This window comes from Ceratina calcarata, unplaced genomic scaffold (genome assembly GCF_001652005.2).
Source record: "Ceratina calcarata isolate Rehan_Ccalc_2016 unplaced genomic scaffold, ASM165200v1 scaffold255.2, whole genome shotgun sequence".
Lineage (NCBI taxonomy): Eukaryota > Metazoa > Arthropoda > Insecta > Hymenoptera > Apidae > Ceratina > Ceratina calcarata.
The window spans coordinates 982665-1005875 of NW_017147567.1; the positions used below are offsets into that span (position 1 = coordinate 982665).

The 23211-nt window shown below is 47.8% G+C and overlaps 2 protein-coding genes across 22 annotated transcripts in view; one reads left to right on the forward strand and one right to left on the reverse strand.

Moving 5' to 3' along the window:
- LOC108623195 (ELAV-like protein 2) overlaps positions 1–23211 on the reverse strand; it is a 30824-nt gene that overhangs the window by 4110 nt on the left and 3503 nt on the right. Inside the window, exons 1-9 of one of the 20 annotated variants that reach the window (XM_026812085.1) lie at positions 14873–14961; positions 7009–7241; positions 6311–6414; positions 5417–5570; positions 4575–4586; positions 3752–3790; positions 2466–2724; positions 1401–1442; positions 69–71 (exon numbers count right to left, since the gene is read on the reverse strand). In XM_026812085.1, the coding sequence (XP_026667886.1) occupies positions 69–71; positions 1401–1442; positions 2466–2724; positions 3752–3790; positions 4575–4586; positions 5417–5570; positions 6311–6414; positions 7009–7207 (812 nt within the window). In that variant the 5' untranslated portion in view covers positions 7208–7241; positions 14873–14961. The other 19 variants (XM_026812087.1, XM_018021522.2, XM_018021519.2 and 16 more) reach the window with 19 other exon arrangements.
- The window catches only part of LOC108623193 (cytosolic carboxypeptidase 6), a 7120-nt gene continuing 1786 nt past the window's right edge, over positions 17878–23211 (forward strand). Inside the window, exons 1-6 of one of the 2 annotated variants that reach the window (XM_018021517.2) lie at positions 17878–19533; positions 20942–21306; positions 21363–21799; positions 21865–22068; positions 22292–22515; positions 22860–23055. In XM_018021517.2, the coding sequence (XP_017877006.1) occupies positions 19512–19533; positions 20942–21306; positions 21363–21799; positions 21865–22068; positions 22292–22515; positions 22860–23055 (1448 nt within the window). In that variant the 5' untranslated portion in view covers positions 17878–19511. Of the gene's footprint in view, positions 19534–20743; positions 21307–21362; positions 21800–21864; positions 22069–22291; positions 22516–22859; positions 23056–23211 lie in introns of those variants that run through there. The other variant, XM_026812077.1, reaches the window with a different exon arrangement.

The following is a 23211-nucleotide window of genomic DNA, read 5'->3' on the forward strand; positions in this document are numbered from 1 at the left end:
TCATGGAATGCCATGTGATAGAACACGTGGGGCATATTTACAGTGATGTAAAAATATAATCTACGTACCTACTTGACGTCACAAGCCGCGTTAAAACAGGGCATATCTCGGTGAGTATTCAGTTTAGGACCGAGGTGATGCTAATTACGTATGCGTTTCGAATGCACGTTACGAACCGCGAATGCTTTAAGATACGCATCCCCTTGTATCATAAGTGGGATACGTACCTTAATACGTATAGAAAATTTCACTTGCCACGCAGGTATTTACTATCAACTGGAGACCGTTTAGATACTACCAATCGTACTGGCCAATGTATATAGGAAATTAGTTTATTATAGTGGCCAATACGTATGGCACTGGTATTAATCCATTCATCTCGTGTCTCATCATCGAAATTTATTAAGAAAGATTAATTTTTCTCAGGCTACGAAACTCACGTAGTAAATTGTATAATGAATTTCAATAAAAGTATTTTGATTCATATACATAGACTGGTTCCAATATGCAGTGGCTCGCGAAAGTCTCTGACCGTATTTAAGTAAAGTTCGTCATTTAAAAGTTGAACGCTTCTATTTGTATGTATCATCGTACTGTCGGGAGGTCGATACACCATCCCAATTAACGATGATCATGTGCAACTCTGCATTACTGTGCACCGACACAATATTACATACATATTTCATACGTAACACGTAACAAGTGTACTTATGTATATGTACATGTACATAAGTACGCGATTTTCTTCAAGGATCGTGCACCTAGTCTCAGCTCTACGCCAACGATTTAATATGAAATACAAGTGGCCGATGAATACTCTCAATCCAATCTAATCTGAATTCTCGTTACTCTACACTGTCCAGTATCATCGACAGATAGTGAACGTGCCTTTCGTGTACCGTTACGAGTTTATTGATTGAGTACTCGTCATGGGTAAATTCAATCGTAGGTCCCTTGATTTATCCTCGTTTCTAAAATAGATTAAAAGAGGCGATGGACGAGAGTGAGAGATCGCAGGTGCACGGTGTCTTGAATCGAACACGACCGATGAAGGCGAATGAAAAAGAAAGGAAATAGCGAAGAGAAGAGAATAGAAAAGAGAAGGAGCCTCTCGAGGAATTCGTTGATTCTGGTCACTGATTCGAGTCACTGTCTTCGATGCTTTCAGCGAGATCCGTTTTGCGTTATCTCTATCGACGACTTAATTCATCGAAATCCGTCTGTACAGTCCGCATGCGGTTCACGTAAATTTCTTTCCTCGATACAGTGGAAGCTAGGCGAATCGTGTGCAAAAGGTGAGAGAGAACGAAAGCCACGCACGAATAGAGAAATCAAGCACCGGAAATAAAAGATGAAAAACTGGGAGGGAACGTAGTGGTAGTAACGAAAAAAATACTGACCTCTGTAAGCCTTTGTTAATGGCAAGCATGGCCTTGCCAGTGCTAAAACAAAACACAAAAAGAACAACGTAAGAAGAGAGATACTCTGGGAGCGAGCCAAAAAAGAATTGGGATAAGAGTTGGTCACTTCCTTGTCCTTTTATTTCTTTCTCTCATTTGATTTTCTTTTTTTCTCGCGAAACTACCATCTATGATGCCTCTCCGTTTTCTTTTCTCATCATGGTCGATTCAAGGATAGACAGATAGACAGACAGACAGCGAGAAGAAAAGGCGGAAAGCGAGCAACGGGACAGAGGGACGTCACAGGAGAGAAACACAAAACGAAAAATTATATGTATTTCAAAGTTGTTCTTCTTTTCGATAAGGAAACGCAAATTCGAAAGGCAAATGAAAAAGCGAAGCGCATTCGCATGGTTACTCTTGCTTCATTTCATATCCGAACGCTGTACATGTTCCTCTGTAGATTTTTCCTAAGAGCGTGGACATACAGACGGACCTAAAACGCGTTCAAAACTTTTGATAACGTCCCACGTTACGAGGATGTAGTATCGCGCAGAGTAAGTCTCGATGGAAGCATGGATGCCTTGGAAATTTAGTTCGATGAATTTACAATGGGGGAAAAAGAAGAGGTGACAGATTTTTATGGTAGGTCAGGTGCGAGAGGAGGAGCCTGCAGTGTACTTGGATACTCAAACGATGAGTGCATGAACGAAAGGAAAACGATCGATCTAAATCCCTTTAGAAATTCAACGTAGTTCGCTACTGAAATCGCTGCTCTTAAAAATACCTATTATTTAGTTTCAAGTGGCATCGGATCGATCGTCGGGATGTATGTACATACACGCTGTCATATGATACGCGCGTCCAAAGTCTCTACTGGAAATAAAAAGAAGAACGAGACGAAGGAGAGGGAATTTTTAACAGGAGGGTGAGAAGCAGAGACGGGGGTGGAGAAAATAATGTTTGTTTTGTTTTTTTTTTCAGAAAAATGAAAAGAGCAGAGGAGAAAGATAGAGAAAGAGAGCGAGAGATCTTTGGGTAGAGCGAGTAGAGGCGAGTAGGTACCTGGATAGTGGCGACAGTGGAATGTACCTGAAGCGGCCGGTTGGGTGGTGGATCGGGCCGCCGTATCGTCGGGTTGCCTGGGGTGCCAGGTAAGCGGCCAACGGCGGTAGCGCCTTGTTGTTGTTGCTCGGATTGTTGGCGAATTTGACGGTGATAGGCTCGTTCGAGCCCTTCGGAACGGTACCGTTCAACTCTTGGATCGCCCTCTCGGCTTCGACCCGCTGGTCGAACCTTATGAAACCGACCCCCTTCGACAATCCTGCCGGTAATCGGTTCACGTTATTCAATCGCCCGTCTCTCCCAGTGTCTTAGTATTTTTTTTTGTTTTTTATCGAAGTGAGAACATTGATAGCTTCCTCGTTGATCGTTCAGCGATCATCCGGTGTTACAATTAGAACGATCGGTCTTTATCGATGCTTCAAGACGTTTGAAAATTTAGAACAGGTAACGAGTTCTCTTTCCATTCGCGAATCACGGGTTCGTGATTCGAATGGAAAGGCTTGGAAACACCCTTAGGTGAAATCTCCTAAGAATTCGCGGTGTCCGTATATACATGTCTCTACGCATGTATTCGTTATGGAAACACTTCGATAACGTTGAAGAAGGCAGTCCTCGCATTAGCTGTCTCGCTAATGCCGATCGACCTCCTCCTTTCACTCCGTGATAAGCGGCGAATTACTTTCGTGCGGAATGCGATCAGTGATCGCATTCGAGTGGGTCGGTGCGCGCAGGTTCGTTTCTTTACACCGATGTCGTGTGCATCCTCGGACTCTGTTCGTCTCGCGGAGCTGAATGAATGTACTTTCTGATAACGCGGTAAGAAAGGAGCGAGAGTGTATGTCTGTACGTTTGTGCCATGGATCGAAGGCACGGTCGCAGAAATCATAATATAACGACCGACGAAAAGCGTAAAGAAACAAAAACGGCGCTCGACGGGGCAAGATTCTGAGGCGTGATAAACATCGTCGCGGTCGCGTTAACAAAGCAGCCGACGGAAGAACAAATTAAAAGATAACGAACGGTATTTTATTATGTATTCGTTCCTCTCTTTGGAAATACAATACGTATCTCGCGAAACGATGCTCTCCCGTATCGACTGTATCCGGTCGAAAGTGTTAGTTACATTTTAATTTTGGTTAGCGACAATCTGTACAAATTGTTCAATCCTTTCGCGAGGCGAACGATACGCGAAGCTCAGAGGGAACGATAATAACGAAAGACGGCTGCTATTGTTTCAGCTTGAGTGTAATAAGGGAAAAGAAAAAAGAGTTGTATGAGTTACGTACCGGGCAAATAGTCTCCGCCGCCGGTCACAAACTGTCGTACTAAACAGAAACGGAAAAAATCATATCACGTTAAAATCCAACTGGCAGCATAACACGATTTGCTCGCCCCTGATTCGTCCATGTAGAAAGGTAGCGTGTAATAAATAAACGAAATAGAAGCAAAGAAACGATAAATACGTAAATAAAAGAAAGTTATTCTCGGATTGCTTCGAACTTCGACGATTCCAAAGTCCAGATGAATTTAAATGGGAAAAGAGGGCCAAAGTTGCAGGCGGAGATATGAGGAAGAAGACAGCATTCGGAGCATCTTCCTTGCATTGAGATCTCGCGGCGATATTATTAGAGGTGTACACAATTTGAAGGGAGCAATCGAACGAGATCGATCAGTAATGAGATGAATAAGGGGCGAGCGATCGTTTCGTTAACAAATTTTTTTTTAACGCTATTCCATTGTTCGCAAGAAATTCTCGTCTTTTGGTTACTGTTAAACACAAGCAGCTAAACGATGCTCGGAGGTGAAGGTGATGAAACAAACGCAAGGAGAAAAAACGTACAACGTGAGGGGAGGAAAAAAAAATGGTAACCAAATCGAGGAGCACACTCTAAATAAAACATAAACAGAACGTAAGAGAAGAAACGTACCGCTTATCGCGACACGTGGAATCATGCGCTATCGCATATGACAGCACGTCGCATCGTGGATAGGAATCGATCTTACGCACGATGTCACATGCGTGTCGCATGGTTCAGCACACGGTTTCGACAAGAAGTTCTTACCTTAAAAGCGTAAGGAACGGGTGATGATTCCACGTACAATACGTACCTTCGTCAGTGTCTGTACGAATCAAAATCATTCGAACGATAACGAAAATGGAGAAGAAACAAATTCAAGATCGTCGGTCGCGAACCGTAACGAACAGACGAGAATTGTCGGAGGATTAAATAAAAACAAGCGGCAATATAAATGATAAAAAAAAAGTATAACGGTAGAGGGTAGCTAGGCCATGAGGCTGTGCGTGAAATTGGGGATGCAGATAGAATGTACTGCTGAAAAACGTAAGCTGAGAACGCAAAAGATAATGACTGAACAAAAGGTACGGAAGTACGAAACTGAAGCCGGTAATCGTAATTGGCGATCGTGTGTTCTCTCGAATGATCAACGCCACGAAATCCGAAGTGTAATCGTAAAGTGTCTCGCGACGAAAATAAACGAAATCAAATGAAACGATTAAATGAAATAATTAGCGACCGTTCGATCGATCGGTATAAAGAGATCGCAGCTTGCAACTTTCGAACAATTGCATATTCTCATTTACGTAGTAACTCGTAAAAAAGCTGAAAGACAATACGGAAATGCATTTCGCAACCCGTTAACAACGATCGTGTATTCTCGTAGACTAGGCGCACCGATCCACCCCACAAACGACTATAACCCCATGGCCTATTCTCTTCAATTCCTCGGTATATCAAATCGTTCATTTCCTAACGGATCGTCCATCGAACGGGTCGTCGGACTCGCGTAAACTGTTTCCTTGTTGGAACAAAATAACGGAGGCAGAACGTTTCCACCCCCGCTGGCAAATCTCGCGGCCCTTTCGGAGGGCCGGCGACGTTCTAACGGCCGACTACTAGTCGCGTTGCTTCTCGGATAATTCGGAAACTTACCGGTGATGTTGTCACAGAGTATCCGCGACGTGATGATTCTGCCGTACGGGCTGAACAGATTCTCCAGGTCTTGTTGAGTCATGTTTTTCGGCAAACCACTCACGTACAGGTTTGCGCCTTTGATCGCCTCGCTGCTCGGTCTCGCGTACGATACCTGCCGGCACCATCGTCACTCGCATTGGCATCGTCATCAAACCACCGCGTATCAAATTCGTGTTCGCGAAACCGATGCAACTTCCAAGACTAACACGTCTCCGATCGACTCCGATATTCCTACTTTCGAAAACCTCCAAGCAAACACTGACAATCTAGAATCGCATTTCGGTGCATGGATACATGAGAAAAATTGCAATTGATAGAAGATCGAATAAAATTCTGATCTGATCCGCTCTTTCAACAGGAGTAATAACCGAATTCGTGTATCAACCGTATGGAATGCGGGAGCGAAAGAATTCGGACTGTTCCGATGGAGTTAATAAATAGCAGATGCAATAATGTCTTTGAATTCACGCCAATCTATTTCTAACATAGCGATTACCGTGTAATTTCGTATATCCGACGTTCCGAACTTGTTGCCGTTTAGTAAAACGGTCCGATACGATGCAACGCGCGATGCGAAATGCCCGAGTAGCGTACGGATTTCTGCGAGAGAGAGAGTACGTTTATCCAGAACTAATTTGTTTCTAGCTTAAACCATTCGTAAACGCGCAGGCACGAACGAATCTAAATTAGACTCGGTACTACAGCGACCGGTTTATCGAAGTATTATGTATTTCGTAGTAAATACAGAAACAACGGTATGCCTCTCACAGATTTAAGATCGCGTATTTACTTTTAAGTCTTAATCGAGCCTTTATAAATAGACGTAGTTCGGTGTGTCTAATCGGAACGTACCTTGATCGTTTTGTTCTGCAAACGGAGACCATTCAAAGTGATTATCGCCTTCTCAGCGTCCTCGGGCCGATGATAGTTAACGAAACCATAGCCCAAACTCTGACCTGTAACAAAAAAACATACACCGGATATAGTGATTAGTGGCGGTCTTGCAGCAACGATTTGCGATCATCGCGTGAAACGTTACACCGCGGGATATTCGCGATCGGTGAACACGTTCATTCATTGATAAGTCGATTTTGCGGGAAACAGGAAACGCGGGACACGCATTACGGCCCTGAAGAGACCGCGGCGACGAGGTCGAATATAAAGCGACGCGGCAGCGAAGGCTCAAGCTCAAACGAAGACGCCCCCGCTACTCCGACGGCTCGAAATAGCGTCGCGACGTCCACGCACGTGCTCGCTCCTCTCCGCTAACGTGAAGAATTCAGTGGCGCGAGTACGAAATTACGCGTTGGATTGCGACGCAGCGTGCATACGCGTGCCGGTAACCGAAAAATCCATCGACGGAGTCCCACTGGAACGTAACGTTGCGCAATCGGCCGCCATCCCCTCTCTCCTCTCTATGCAACGGGACGTGCGTGACAATGTTGGATTCGTGGAATTGCTTTTATACGACGTGGTGACGTGGACCGCGTCTACGAAAATCGTCGCGTATTCGACGGACGATGGAAGAAACGATACGTTCGATCACTCACCGGTAAGTTTGTCCCGAATCAGCTTGCAGCTCTCGACCTCGCCTATACTGGAGAACAGCGATCGAATCTCATCCTGCGTCATGCTCTGTGGCAAGTAGTTGACGATTAGATTCGTTTTCGATTCTTCCTGCGAGGTCTGTCCGAGGGTGGATCCACCGTTTTGTTGCACGACCGTGTTGTCCATTCCGTTCGCCATCATTGCACTCTTCTTTCCCTCTAACTACGTACCAAAGCTGAAACAGAAATCGGGCGGGACGTTATCGTCGCGCAGGGAACAGACGATACCTCTTCGTCCAGCTGTTTGTAAAATAACAAACAGCGTCTGCTCTCTACGTTTCGTACCGTCTTCTAAATCGCTCTTTCTCTACTCGAGTGCAATCGATCGCTCTCTCGAAGGACGCGTGTAACGTGGTAGGCACGTCAGATTTTCCCGACGAATTCCAAGCGTACAGGACTAGATTATTGGGTCGTTCGCGTTATACTCGGGAAGAATCGCGGGAAGAAACAGACGAGCGTAAACATACAATTCTAGCAAGAAGTCTCGACACACAACTCTGAAGGACGTACATAAAAGCTTGTGTTAATCGGCACGCTGTAAACGATGCAAAAGTGCCTCGTTGTATTGAAAACATTTCGGCTCGAAGGGAATCAGTTTTTGCATTATTGTTTACAACCGTGGCAACCAGCAGCGTATTTTCCTACGTTTCCTCGTTCTTAGAACGTACATAACATCGGAATTTAATTGTAGAACCGACCTTTCGATTTAACAGTGAGATTTTCTGTGACTCGTCGGAAGAGAAGACAAGCGGTGGTCGCTTGTGACTTACAAAAATTCATGGTACGCGCAACTGGATGCTGATACCAACTTGATGACTTTCAGAACGTGAAAAGAACAGGCGGCGGTGACCGTCGGTAGAGGGCGAGGATAACGTCCAATGGAAACGTGGATAATTTAAAAGGGCGACGACCCCCCTATAGTTTAAAGGACTCGGCACCCTCTGTCTTCCTTCCCCCTTCGACCGAACGTCTACCTTTCCCTACGTTCCAGGAATTAAACGTTGCTGCCGGATAAAACCTGATCCGTGCGCATCGCAGATAAGCCAGTACGAACGGGCAACCAGAGCCGAAGAGGAAAGAGAAAGAATAATTAAAGGCGATGTCCGTAGGGTTCCGATAATATTCACGATTAAGGCGAACAGTTCACAGCTGCCGTGACACATGTATCGGCCGACGTGAGCCGGTGGTGTACATTTTAATTCTCTTTTTCTGTTCCACCGCCAGCCAGTCTCTCTGTTGAACGCGCAACGTAGCCATCAGCTGTCCGTCGTTGAGCCACCCCACGCAGCGAGGTCTGCGTCTCGTGTGGTCACCCCAATCAGAATGATCACATTCTCTGGAGATATAATAGATAGCTGTCTTTATTATATATGCACCGAATGTGCTCAGCGCAAGACCACCTGGGAAAAATACGCGCGTCTGCCAATTTCGAGTTCCCGTTTCACGACACGTACATTTCGTATATATCAATTAGAGACAGATACGCGTTCCTATCATCGTTCTGATAATTAAACGTGCTTTAGTATCTGGTCATGATGAGCACAAATTCGAGGAGATGTAAAAAGAAGCCGACGAAAGTTACCGTTGGGTCGGTGTTTACGAACGATGCGAAGAAAAGGAGGCGCGGGTGCAGTTAAAGAAAATGTCGGAGTTACCAGTTATCGCAGCCCCGCATCTTCCGACGCTATCGATCCGCGATACCCTCCGTTTCTATTGCTCCAATGCCCAGCGGATAGCGATATATTTCGGTACGAAAGAACCCTAGCCGGGACTCGCGATTCAAGGAGGACGCATTGGAAAAGTATCGTTCGCCAGTGACTCCGAAACGCGACTCTTGTGCCACCGTCATTATCCGACAACAATGAACGTTACGCACGGCTGCGCGTATGTGTACACGAGAACACCCGGTTGTTCGCGGCACAATGCGGAAACCCACCCCCTTCGGCCAACCCCTTTCGGCACGCAAAAAACGGCTCCGTATGCAACTATCTACTGGAATCGGAGATTCGAGCACCGAGTCCATCTCCTATCGTCACCGACTACTCGTTTAGCACCGATTTATAGGATAAATAGAACGATCCAAGAAATTGCAATTCGAGACCCGCGGAAAACGCCCGAGACAAGAGCGTTCGTGTATTTCTTCAAAGAAGAAGGTAGCAGGTGGGTTTGACCGGGGGGTTAAAGTTCGATTTTCGCGTACGCTGGCAGATACGATCTTCGGCCCGTGGCCAGGTGGCCATGGCGACGGATCATGAAAATCGCGTGGTCGGGAGCGATCAATACGAACGCGCTGCTTCTCCCTCTCTCACTCTTTCTCTCGTTTCTCCGTGCGCACGAGAGAACCCCTTCCTTCCTCCCTCTTTCTTCCCCACTCTATTCCTCTCTCGCTCTGTCCCTTTGTCGGTCTCGCCACGATTCCAAGGGAAATACCTCACCCGCGCAAGCGTACGTTCCATACTCGCGCTCGGGGAGACACACACGCACGCACGTACGAGTCACCCTGTACACGGACGTGCGCAAAAACTAAGAGATTGATAGCCGGTATCGAGGAACGAATGTGCTCAAAGAAATAGTAAACAATAGTTAGACGCGAGTGGTAATCGTGGCGGCGGTGGCCGGAAGGGGATTACGATAAAGAACGCGCAGCAGAGGGCGAGAATGAGAATGTGCGACGAGCCTCGCTAGGCACGTGCTCCGAAATACCCTTGTCCGCGTTCGTCCATCACCAAGAGATACGCGGCGCTTCGCGTTCTGCGTTACGCGCGAGCGGAAAGGTCGCGTGTCAAACGAAATAAATAGGGAAGGATTCGAACGAGCTTACCTTTCCCTCGCCGCCTCTTTTCAGGATCCACCTTTCTACCCCCCTCACGATCGATGTACGCGAAAACGCACGACACACATCCACACGGAGACACAGGAAACACTTGTTAATTTCTTTTATTTTCTTTTTCTTCTCGAGACCGCGGCCGCACTCCGTTTCCGTACTACCCGTCCGCTGATCTATCGGCGCGTTCTTGTTTACTCGTTCAGCGATAAACGCCTGTCGCCGTCGGCCGCACGCGAAACCGAGCACCGTGCAAAATCCCCCGAATGGTACGCGGCGAACTGCTCCCGTATCGCGCCGGTCCCTGCTTCTTCCCTCTTTCCCTATCTGTCTATCTATCTCTCGTAGGTACGTGTACCTACTATCACGCTCTTGCACCGCCGCCCGGAACAGAAGGGGAAATCAATGAAAGAAAAGTACGACGCGAGCGCTCGTAAATCGGCATTTATGCTCGCCTCCTGGTCATCGGTCCCTCGGTCTCACTTTGACGGGCACATACGGTCTGTCTGGTTGCGCGTAGCGAGAATGCGCGGATCCACGGAAACGCTGTCCGATGTCTCGCGAACTCAAGAGTCACCAAATTTCGTATACGTCGACCGTGAAAAGAAACGAGGGCGTGGGGGTCATGGGATGCGTGAACGTATTTTGTATGTGTGTGCGGATGTTTCGAACGATATACGTGTCTGCTCCGTGTGTATGTGTGTGCGTGCGTGCGTGTGCGTGTCTGTGTCTGTGTGTGTACGTGTGTATGATAGAGGGTTACGCGAGACTAGAAATTAAAGCGTTAAACACTATACTAAGAAAACGGAAATAACGACACGACTCGGGCGGAGGCTGCCTAGAGACTGGACTCGGCGACCGCGTTCAAGCGCCTTGCCAAGCTGGCTCGGTCGTATTCGTTTCGACTCGGTTTCGGTCGCAAACCATCGGCCGAGCTCGTCGAGAACCCCCCTCGTTCCATTCCTGCCGCTGCCCGTGCCCCGGCCTCCGACCATCAACCCAAATCGCACGAAGGGTTGCCGATCGAACTAATAAGAGACGTATGCTCGTTCTTAAATAAACTGTGACCTCTCGTAGCCGATCGAATCGGTACGTCCCGTAAACAACCCTCCCGATTTCGACTGTTCATCCCTCTAACGTTCAGTCCTCAACGGACCTCGTCGAACCTCGGAGGAACATGCAAAATTGTCACCTTGCGTCACCCGTGGAAATTTCATTAATACCGATGCGAAACCTCCTCTGTTCCGTTACGAAGCGTCTGCAGGGGTTTGCAATATGGCTCCCCGGGATTACGAGGCAGAAAACATCCCCCGTCCTTCGATCCTGCCTCCCGCTTGCATCGCTCCTCGCATCGGATCATGACCACCCCTTCACGGTTTTTGACCCCCGCCGTCCGTCCCGGTTACGCTATCGCGTCGATACAAGAATTCTTTTATCCCCTGCCAGGCTGCACTCGATCCAGCAGTGAACTCGAAATCATGAATCACGTCCGCACGGTGGCCATTTGCCAATGACCATGAAAATCGTTTACGAAAGGAACTGCAGAAAAATCGCCGCAAAGAGATGTGCACCTCTGATATAAATAATTGGGATGCGGTTGCGAATGAATGCGGGAAGAAGCTGCATCCCTGACCTTACCCAGAGTTCATACTTGAGAATCGAGAGAGGTATACGAAACGACGCTGAGCCAAAATTATGTGTCGCTGACGAAACACGTGCGACCGTGCCAATAACCGGCGGGCTACGTTTTTGAAAACTCGCTTCCGGAACCAACAGATATACGCGTTACCGAACTTCAAAAGAGGTTCCTCGTAAATCACGCATCGTCTCTTTAAATGATCTGACATGACAGAAAAAGCTAAAGATTCGAGATAAATAATCGTCAACCGAATTACAAATTCTACTCCACTCACGATTAACGAATGCCTAATAATCGGAGAAACGATCTTTTCGATTGACTTCCTTCTTTGCGAGCCGATCGATCGGTCAGTCATCGTGCATGACCGGAGCTGACATAAGCGAAAGACAGAGAACGGGACGGCAGGTATTGTCTAGTCGGCATGAGAAAAAAGAGAGAGCGGAGTTGGGACCAGGGCAGCGGGACTTGCAACAGATGCGGAACGGTATGTAGAAAAAAATAGGGACACGAAGTAGCCGCATATGCGAACGTGTTCCATTATAATCGGCGGGCATAAAACCGGCCACGCGGCGCGACAGGAAGTTGTCACCGCGTTCAACGTTGGAATTACATATGAAAGTTTTACTGGCCTCCGATAGCCTCAGCGCCGATGAAACAATGTTTCGGAGCACTTCGATTCGAAAGAGGGCAACCATTTATCCTGAACGATTCCGAAGAGAGATTATACGAAGCCGTGTAGCAGCATCGGAGACTATTCCACGAAGACTGAAAACAGAGACTAGTGAATCATTCGCTGTTTGACAAAACGTCAGCCGAGCAAACACCCCCTTCTTTCGTCTAGATCCAGCTGTCGAAGGTAGGTAGTAGGTAGCCACGCTTTCGGGGTTTGGTCCCACCGTGCGTGTCAGTCATCGATCCGGCGCGTCGTTACGACCATACCGTGTGCACGAGCATATAGAACTCCACGCCACTGGTGTAATAATTTCATCCGTCAACTTTTTCCAGGGTCGACGAACCCCCGGGGCCAAGAGGTCCGTCGATACCGCATCGACGAATCCTATTTGCGAGACCCATCGGAGTTTCTACAAATCCCGTCGAGGCGTGACGAAGAAACGGACGGAATCAATGAAAAGAACAACGCCAGACGCGGGTAAAAGTAGTTCGACAAATACCGACTTAAATCTGCGAGGGGATAAATAATTACGACGCTGGTATATATAATTTCGTGCATGTTTGCATACGGAAGGGTTGGGACCGTCGTCGGTGGAAGCGCGGAGGGATCTGCAACGATTTTAACGAGTGTCCATTTCTCTTTCCAAAACCGGCGCGTCGTTTGAGAAAACACGGAGCCAGAATCGATCAAGCGAGCACGTAATCGCTGCGCTAATTAAGGTGCGATCGATCGATCCGGTCTTCCCCGCGTGGTCGCGTGTCACCCTTGCCTCCGCTTTTCGCTCCTACTTCCACTTGCACGCTATCGTATGCGCCGATCCGCGCGATCGCCTCTTTCTTACGAGGCAATGATCGTATCACCGAGTAACCGGGGAAACCCTGCGACTATCCTCGAAGTCCACAAAGAGTGATTACGTAACGTAAACAAATGCTCGCGGAGAGAAAAGAGAACGGAGGCCGTGTATTTTTTGGCTGCGATGGAACACTTTCATTAAGAGAGGAAACATTGTTGGGGTTCTATGGAATTCGAGTGAAACGTTCAATGTAATTCGAGGCTGAAATCGTATACGACGATTTCCTCGTTATCGGAGCGAGCGTTGCTCGTTCGAAAGTCCAAGCGAAATGGATAATCTCTTTAAATCTGAACGAAGCTTCGATAGATCGGTGCGTCGGTGGGAACGTATAGACGCATCGAGGCTGTTAATACCGCGAATGCATATGCATATCGTATCTCGAGAGGGTAACGTGTGCGCGATGCAATCGCGTCGGACGAGGAAGAATCGCGAAACCGAGAGAAAAAGAATTACGACTGGATGGACGCGGTGGATGAGAGAGAAAGGACGAGACAGAGGAGCTCCATTGATTGGTCGGTGGCACGGTGAAACGTTGCAGTTGCCCCGGAGGTATATGAACCCCGGCACGGCTCTCTTCCCGTCTTTCTCTCTGCCTCCCCCCTCCTTCTCTCTCTCTCTCTCTCTCTCTCACTCCTCGACGTTCCACTCTCCCTTCAGTAGTTTACCCTTGCTACGATTTTACCCCACGGCGAAACGCAGGCGCGTCACATGGACCCAGGAACGATCAATACGAGCTACCCCAACCAGTCTCTCCCTCCTGCTCGCACGCCGATACTCTGTCTTCCTTTCGCTTCGTGTCCACATCGCTCCGCCAGCCACCGACCACGCTCCCAACCCTTGGACAATCTTTAAATACTCGGCTGAGAATTTTGATAAAAAAATAAAGAGCTGTTCCCTCGTGCCTTGAATCCGTATTTATCGCGGTTTTAACAGGGGACATGGTACCGCGAAACAGAAGTGACCCGGTGTAAGGAAGAAATCGAGATTTGTAAAAAGGTCGCGTTCATTGTCACAATCTATCTAACACTCCTTTATCCCTCTCACGCACCATTGTGATCGAAGCCATCGCGAACGGAAGCGTCCCTCTCGAGACTTCCTGCTTGTCCTCGACGAGGACCCGCAGTGCCAGTTGCTCCATCCTGGATCTGCCCGATCGTTCACGCGCGCCCTCGACGTTTCCCATCATCGTCTTGTTACCGAACATAGCATTCAAAGTATATCGAGACGGTTTTCTCTCATTCTCCCTCGCCTCTCTTTATCCTGTTTTTATCGTTTCTCGGTTTCGTTTCATTGGCTTTCTTATTCGCAAGCGAAAAGGAAGAATCGTGACTGCAGGTCGGCCGGGGAACCGTGAGGGAGGAAGCTGCGTGTTCGCGTTCTCCTGGTCACACTGGTTGCTTTCGACTGCCACGCCCAAACTTCTCGCTCAGCGGCCATACGAAACGTTAACAATTTTCACCCCGAGGAACGTGTTTATTGATCGAAATGAATTAAAGCTTCGAGGAACATAACTGGCCAAGAGAATGCGATGATAACAGGTCGGATGTAAGAAAGAACGTAATGGTTTGCCGAAATGATCCTTCGACCAGTCCTGCGTCAAGGATTTTTCAGCAAAAGGGGTTGCAAACGTATGTATATCGTAATCGTCGGCAGTGGACAGAGCCATGCCAAAATGCACATAGATATCGACAGGTACACATCGATAACAATGTTTGCAATTGTAACGGTAATAATAACAACAATAATAATAGAATGATAATAATAATTCGAACGTCAGAATCACAGAAGCAACGAAAGTAAAGAAACAAATGAACATACCGGTTAACGATGAAAATCAGTGGTTGGAGGATGCAGATATCTGGGCGTAGAACGAAACGACGGTGGGTTAATGTTATTTTTTTTTTTGCAACTACTTTTAAATGGAGCGTATCCCGCTTTCTTTAATATCGCTAGATTCTCATTCCATCGTTATCTCGTGCGTTACTCCGTTTTATCTCTATCGTTACGCGAATGTTTTAAACGGCGACGAATCTCATACGTGTCTCGCACTTCTCACGACAGTTTACGACACTTGACTCGATTCGTCGGAACGAAAAAAGGACGAAAGGAACCTCGGAACACACCCTCCAGTGTCTCTCTCTCTCCCTTTCGCACCCACCGGGCAACACTATTATTCCCTTTTTCCCACTCCCTTTCACGTCCTTGCGTTTCCCTCTTTTGCTCTCTTCCGCAGGTCAAAGGATCTTCCAGACGATGAATCCCGTTGCCCTTTTACGTTTCTTGTTCACTAATCTCGATCGCGCACATCCGCGATGTATCTTTCGTTTCTTCTCGTTTAACCGTCGAACGAGGCCAAGAGATGATTCGCGGCGATCGAACAATTCCAAGAGCGGACCGTTCCAAGGACCGAAGAGAGAACGGAAGGGTTGCGGGAAGAATAATCGGAACGAACAAAGTCATAAGATCCTCGTGAAACAAGTAAAACTGGTACGACGGTCCAAATGAAATTCCTACGTCTCGTTTATTAATATCGGTACTCTTGCAGTTGCTGTTTCCTTTACACCGGTCAATTGTGCGTGGACACGCGCGGACCCTCGGCTTTACAGAACTCGGTGACACGTGAGGACGGGAGGAAAGCAATAAATGATGGGAGAGATCTTGATATACGGCGTGAACGACTGTACTAGTTTACCAACGATACGAACGTATTATCGAATTGAAGGGTTATCAGAAATTAGGATACACAAGCAAATAGTAAGAATGTTGCGGGTATAACGGTGTCTACAACGCAATGCCTTTATGTGGTGCGGTAACTAAACTGACGGAGCGAGGTCCCGCCGCCAATCGGTGCACCCTCTGTTGCCCGCCGCTGCTACAACCACCCCCGACGCTGCTCGTTCTGGCTAGGCTCGAGGGGTGGGAGCCGCCTGTACAGCGGACGGGCAAGGGAAAACTCGTTGGGCAGAGGAAAATCGACGTGCACGCCGGAATGTGCGCAGACGTCGAAAAGAGGCAATGACTGCACCCTCTTCTCCGTGCTCGCCCTGTGTGTGCCGCCATCGGCTTGTGCCAACCCTGGGCCTTGCTCACGGAGGAGTGGCTGAAGAAAGAGCAAAAGAAAAAGGGAGAAAGAAAGTAGAAAAGAAATTGCGAGGGAGTACGCGCAAGCGCCAAAGCAAAGGCAACGAGCACGTCTCTTCCGGACACCGGGAACCATGGTTGACCATTCGAGGGGTGAAAGAAAAATCGTCGACGGACACGCGACGCGCGCAACCCGAGACCTACAACGAGGCAATGATTCTCGCGGCGCGAAAGCGCCGTCACGTTGTCGCGATTTTGATGACGGGGCGATGATAGAAAATATACGCGGAGCCTTTACGTGTATATCATTCGATCGTCGCAGAAATATTTGTATGCATTCGAGGCGTGAACAGAATTTGAGAACATTTTCAAGCCGGTACATCCGCTAAAGAGGAATATTACACGGTCTCCCCTGCTCGTTGTACGATCAACCGATAGCTAAAAAGAAACGCGTCGACGAGAAGAGAGGGTAAATGAAATCGACGAGCCACGCAGGCGCTGCGGAGGGGTCGTAAACAATGACTGCTCCCTCCGGAGATCCGCTGGATCTTCCAGCCATCGATACCGATTGAAAGAACACTACGTGGAAAGCAGAGACGGTAAGAAAGCACCAGTGGAAGAAGAGCAGAAAATGATTGGCGGAGTTTTCGTACAGACAGTAAAAGAACAAACTGAAATGTATTAAATCTGAAAGGAAAAATAAAGCCTTCTAATTAAAAGCCTCTAATAAAATCGAGTATAGACGGACGATCCTCTTATATGTTACAAAAATCAGTTGGACAAAATACATTCGAACGCTTCGTGGGAGATTTGCGTAACGATGGGGTCAAAGAATGGAGGTTGAAATCGAGGGAACGAAGAAAAAAAATGTGTAGTCGCGTGCGGGAGTGCGTAGATGCGCACGCCTGGCTGGCTGGCTGGTTCTCTCGTCCTCGTGGACGAGATAAGAACGGATGGAAATTGAGACCGAGTGAAATAAAGACAGAAACGGGAGATAGATCGAAAAGAGAGAGGGTTGGTAGCCCGCGCAGAGCTCGAGGACGCAGGCGCCGCGTTGAAAATGGAAATCGTCGTCCCAGGGGTTGATCTATCTCCTGTTGCAAGAGGGAGAGAGTGTGAGAGAGAGAGAGAGAGAGAGAGTGAGAGTTTTACCTCTGTGCGAATGCGGCCAAATTTCATCGTGGCTTCGCCACATAGTTCACCGCCACCAGTCCCTTTCTCCTCCCCGTTTTATCGTGCGCAGATATTCGGTAAATTTTCCAGAAAGTTAAACTCGAACCGATATTCCAAATCCGACGATTTGTACCGTTCCCTTCTCACCTTCGTGGTATTATAATCGCTCTAACTTTCCGACTTTCGACGCTCCCTTCCCCCCCCTCTGCCCCCCTCCCTTTCGTTTCGTACCCTGGATTTTGTTCCCTCTATCAACGTAGGCACAAAATATTAAGGGTTCGGAATTGAATTAAGAACCCTCCTTTTTGTCCGGACCCCAGCTACCTGGAGGAGATGCACCACCGCCGGGACATTGTAAGTCCGGCAGAATCTTAAGAGGACACGTGCTGCATAAATGGATCCACGTGCCTTGGGCATCGCGTAACAGGCAGACGAAACGAGAACAGAATGCTAAGAAATAAATCCAACTAAAATATTTTCTATGAGAAGATTTCTATCGGAAGATCCATTTCCCTGAAGTCGTTACAAAGCGCACCGAGGCACATACGCGTATAAACAGGTCCGCGATCGGTGGTTATCTTATCTGAAATCGAGTTATAACGAGAAAAGCGACGATCGATAAAAGACGCATTTGGTATTTACGTGGGCCGAAGCGAATGCCACGTTGGAATCGACAGTGCGCGCTGCGAACGATGTGTACTAACGACGCGGGCTATGAATTGCACGAATCGATTGCTCGCGGGAGGAATAATTAGTTTAGTCCGTTACACTCGCGTCGTGGATACGCGGATGAAAAGGCAGTATCGTTGAAAAAAGGAGCTGCCTGTAAGGCAGTCAGAGAAAATATGTACAGAGAGGGTGGGTCGAGACAGACGAAAAAATGAGGGGTTGATAATCTAATGGTAAATGGTAGATAGCATGCGTAGAACATGGGCAGTGGCGTGGATCGCCGAATTCGTTCGGAACACATGTAAAACATTTAAACATTTGCATCTCGCGATATGGAAACGTCAGTCCCACCTCTGCGAGATGATACGGAAGCTGGAATCATCCACTGAAATCTATGGCGTTAAAAATGATAAGAGCGAAGAGGCACGAAGAGGTATAAACGGGAACGCGTAAAACCTGAATCCCGCAATTTGTAACGCTCTTACACTTTATCCCAAACTTCCGTTCGTCGAGTATCTTGGGAAACAGGGTGCACCTAGCCCAATTGCCTCCTCTCGCTACGCCATTGGGCGTAGGGTGGCAAGAGAAGCTTGGGTGCCCCACGGCACAGGGGTTTCGAATATCGATCTCTCGCGTTCTCCTAGTCTAGTCGCTCTCTTTCTCTCTCTGGTTCCCCTCCCGGCGCCCTGTACGTCTCTCTGTTCCACCGGCACGGTTTCGATCTCCCTTTCTCTCCCGCCGCAGAGCTCGGCTGCGAATAACCCGGGAAACCGAGAGAGACGAGAGCAAGAAGGGTTCACCAGGAAGTCCCAGCCAAAGCCCAGGAGCGGAGGACATTCACCGATGCATACATGCGATGCTAAATACACGTACACGATATACAGGCGCCACGTAAAAGTTTGCGAAACCGGAACTCGCGCAGCTCGCGCACCTTCAGATTCGAAAGTTTCCACGCGCACGATTCCGTTTCCCTTTAAGCGATCGCGGCTAAATGAATTTCTTGAACTTCTCGATTTAATCGAAAGCCAGGGTATTACGCGCTAGACGCTATGTAAATATTTGGAGCGGAAGACCCGCGGTCCCTCCGGCTACTTACGATGGATCAAGTTTCAGGAGTACGAGCAATTTAGTTTTTATCAACCATTAAACAGCCTACTAACTTCCTTACAAGTTCGAACGATACTTTTAATCCGCCAGTTTTAATCGTAACTCACTGATCTCTAAAATAATTATATACATAGTTCAATGACCTAAGCGATCTATCCTATATAAAAATTTTCTAAAGTCTAATGGCGAAGCTTATAAGAGACGGCATATCGACTATCTACGTACGTCGTAACCATGAATAGATATAACGAGGACAGAGGGAAAATTGTGTGGACTGAATGAAAAGAAGCGCAAGCAGGGACACGCGTATCGATCCAACAAACCAAGGAAACCAGCGGAGGATCCATTGGCAGTGTCCTCCAGTCGACGATAAGCCGGAGTTCGCGTGGACCATTCCAAGTGACAAGTGAGACGAGAATCTCTCGATATGTCCGACGCCGAGGATACCGGTACGTTGGGGTTACTCTGCCTCCCTCGCGGATTCGAGGGTTCTTCCCGACAACCTTCCGTGACTAAAGCGCGAACACGTAATACGTGCCACACACCGTCTATCTATACGCGTCTTCACACACGAGAGACGATCGTTTCGTGTTACGCCACGGCTTCTATATCTCGACATTGTTTCCGATAGATCTCCTCTGATCCGAACGAGTCGAACACATGCCCGGAGAACTAGTCACGCGAGGATCAACGCGAGCTCGATGCACTTTGACATTTGGCAGGTGTTTCTCTTCGGAAATGTAGCCCTGATTCTATAGCAATCGTACGAATCGCTATATCAAGGATGTAACAATTTCTCTCTTCGACTGTGTGCCGGCTACTCTTTCTGTTCTCTCGCTTTCTTGCTTCTACGTTCGGTGCTGCTGACGTCAAAGATAAAAATCGTGCGTAAACCCGGATGCTTCTCCCTCTTTGATTTCTGTTCGCGGAACCATGAAATCATGAATGGTACAGCGTTTGATATTGTTAATTCCGATTCTCATCTCTCTGCCGAAACTGTCGAAGATTTAGCACGAATTCAATGATGCACGTTATTGCGTTCTCTCCAGTTCTCGTTAATTGTTTCATACCCTCTCGCTCGGGTCTGTTTGTCCCACTTTTAATCGTTCTGGCCAATCGCCTGTTAACGTTTATCTCACAATTTCCCGGAAGTCTACCATACACCATTCCGTGTCACATGCGAGTAACACGTAATCGTGAGAATAAAGTTTTGGTGAAAATCGGTCCAACGTCTAATTCGAACGTTTCGTGACCAGAAGCAACAGCTCTTTCACCCACCGCCTTCGCACGTTCCCACGAGCATGAGATTACGATAGGAGGCGGGAGGAGGATGAAATCGGTTTTACGGCCGAATTTTACGTAGAAGTAAATTTAGATTTTGATCAACGAGGTTCTCGTGACGGTAAACGACTGGAATTCATTCGTAATTCGGACGGGTGTCGAGCCCGTAATCTCCGACGCGCGGCGATGTAAATTTCCAACCCCGGGTTTCGATTGAACCCGAGCGAAATCACGAACCCGAGCCACACGAGAGATTCCCTGCACGAGAACGAGCGGTAACGTGCCGATCCCACGGCACGATCAACGTTCTAGGCTATCCACGTACGTAGGTGGTAACGTTTTCACCCCCGAGTAAAAGCGAGGCTACACTTACGAGAAAGAGTCAGTCCGTTCCCGCGTCTTCTACTCGTTGGATCACCGCGTCACTTCTTTTTGGGATGGCACTCGGGGAGGGTCGGGACCCGTTGGAACACACCAGTCTCTATCAGAGAGCTGGTTCGCTCGATATTACATCCTACGTATTGCTGTTTTTCAATTTTTACCTCAGTTTCATACACGTGAATTATCGTTGTGCAGAGAGCGAGGACAGCGATACCGATGGCGGGATGGGAAACGTGAACAAAATGATAATGCGACCGCCGGGTCACAGCGGGAAAGCGAAGAAAGGACACATCTGCTTCGACGCCTCGTTCGAGACTGGCAACCTGGGGAGAGTGGACCTTATCTCGGAGTTCGAATATGATCTTTTCATACGGCCGGACACGTGCAACCCGCGGGTTCGTTTCTGGTTCAACTTCACGGTCGACAACGTGAAAGCCGATCAGCGGGTGATCTTCAATATAATTAACATATCGAAAAGCGCGAATCTGTTCCGCGACGGGATGACGCCGCTCGTGAAGAGCAGCAGCAGATCGAAATGGCAAAGGATACCCAGGGACCAAGTAGGTTGAAGCTGGGATCGCGAGAGATAACGCCTGACGCGCGGTTTTCCCCGTAGGTTTTCTACTACAAATCGGCTCAGCACCAAAACCATTACGTCCTCAGCTTCGCGTTCTGTTTCGACAGCGAGGAAGACGTGTACCAGTTCTCTTTGAGCTATCCGTACTCGTACAGCCGTTACTTGGCGCACCTCGACAACCTGTGCACCAGGTTGACGTGCACGAGACGGGAGACTCTAGCCACGTCGATACAAAAGCGAAAAATCGAACTGATCACGATAACGTCGAATCTGGAAGATGGTCAAGACCGCTCGAGGAGGGTGGTTGTAATTCTAGCTAGGGTACACCCGGGCGAGTCACCTACTTCGTTCGTCTGCCAAGGTCTAATGGACTTTTTAGTCAGCGGCCACCCCATCGCTCAGGCATTAAGAAGCTATGTAGTTTTCAAGATAGTCCCGATGCTGAATCCCGACGGAGTTTTTCTTGGCAACTATAGGTAAACACAGACGCGATCCTCCGTCGACGGAGGCAATAAAAAACCGATTGATCGTCCTGTTAAAGATCGACCGTGACAGGGGCGGACTTGAATCGTTCCTGGAATAAAGTCTCCGAATGGCTTCATCCTGCCCTCGTTGCGATCAAGCCGATGCTAAAGAGCCTCGACAAAAACTCACGAGCACCGTTGGACTTCGTGCTCGACTTACACGCTCATGTCAATGCCACCGGTATTTTCGTTTACGGGAACACGTACGACGATGTCTACAGGTACTTCGTTATTTTTTCATAAAACTCATTCCTGAATCTGAACCTAAACGAAAAGTTTAGCTAAAGCTGTGTTAAACGCGAAAATTTCGGGTCTGAACTTTCGACCTTAAGTGAAGACACGATTCTTATCTTTGATCCTATTGATCGATTTTAAGTGTGTTTAACGCGACTTTATTTCCATATTGAAATGATACCATCTAACGAACGGCTGCCAGCCTCTCAGGTACGAGAGGCACATCGTGCTACCGAAGTTGTTAGCTCAACACGCGGAGGACTATGAGATATCGAACACGATGTACAATCAGGACCCGAACAGAGCCGGGACAGCTCGTCGTTATCTCTGCTCGATGCTGAAGGAGCACGTCAACTGTTACAGCATCGAAGTATCGATGTACGGGTACAATAAGAAGACGACGCCTGGAATATTCCCATACACCGAGGAAGGATGTATCCTTTGCTAATGCTCTTTCCGGAAAACGGAGAAATAATACATCAGAAAGGGTAAAATGTGAATAACTGTATGGACAGTTCGACTGATTTTAAACTACAATCGTGGTAGAAGTAATTAATCATTTGGAGAACGAGCTGTTTTAAGGCATCGTTCCAACATGAACCGTTATAAACTGAGTCTCGTATTTTTCGGAGAAGACTAAACCGGATTGCCTTTGAATAATTTATACGTCGGTCAATCGAAGCTATAGTTATACGTTAAAAAATATCGATCTATCCGTCCCGCTGGTTCGTTTAAGTCCGAAGGAAACGATGATCTTAACTATCGAATGGAATAACAGATTATAGACTGGGACGAAATCTGGCCCGCGTATTTCTAGAGTATTACAAGCTGATGGGCATCATCCCTGTCGGTTTGCCTAACCAACCGTCTACGAAACGAACGCGACAGTATCGGCCGCGATACCGTGACCATAGACAGACCAGGCCGAAGACGTCCAGGAAGCCAGCGCCTATACATTTCGCCAGCATTCACGAGTAATTTTAAATATCTCATTTTTTACTAGAAAAATGTACATCGTCGAACGAGCGAAGTTTGTCGTACTTCAGGATGTACTGGCTATACAGTCAATCCCAAAAGTTTATGTACCTTAGAAAAACGCATTTCCTATAATTAAAAAGAAATCAGACGTC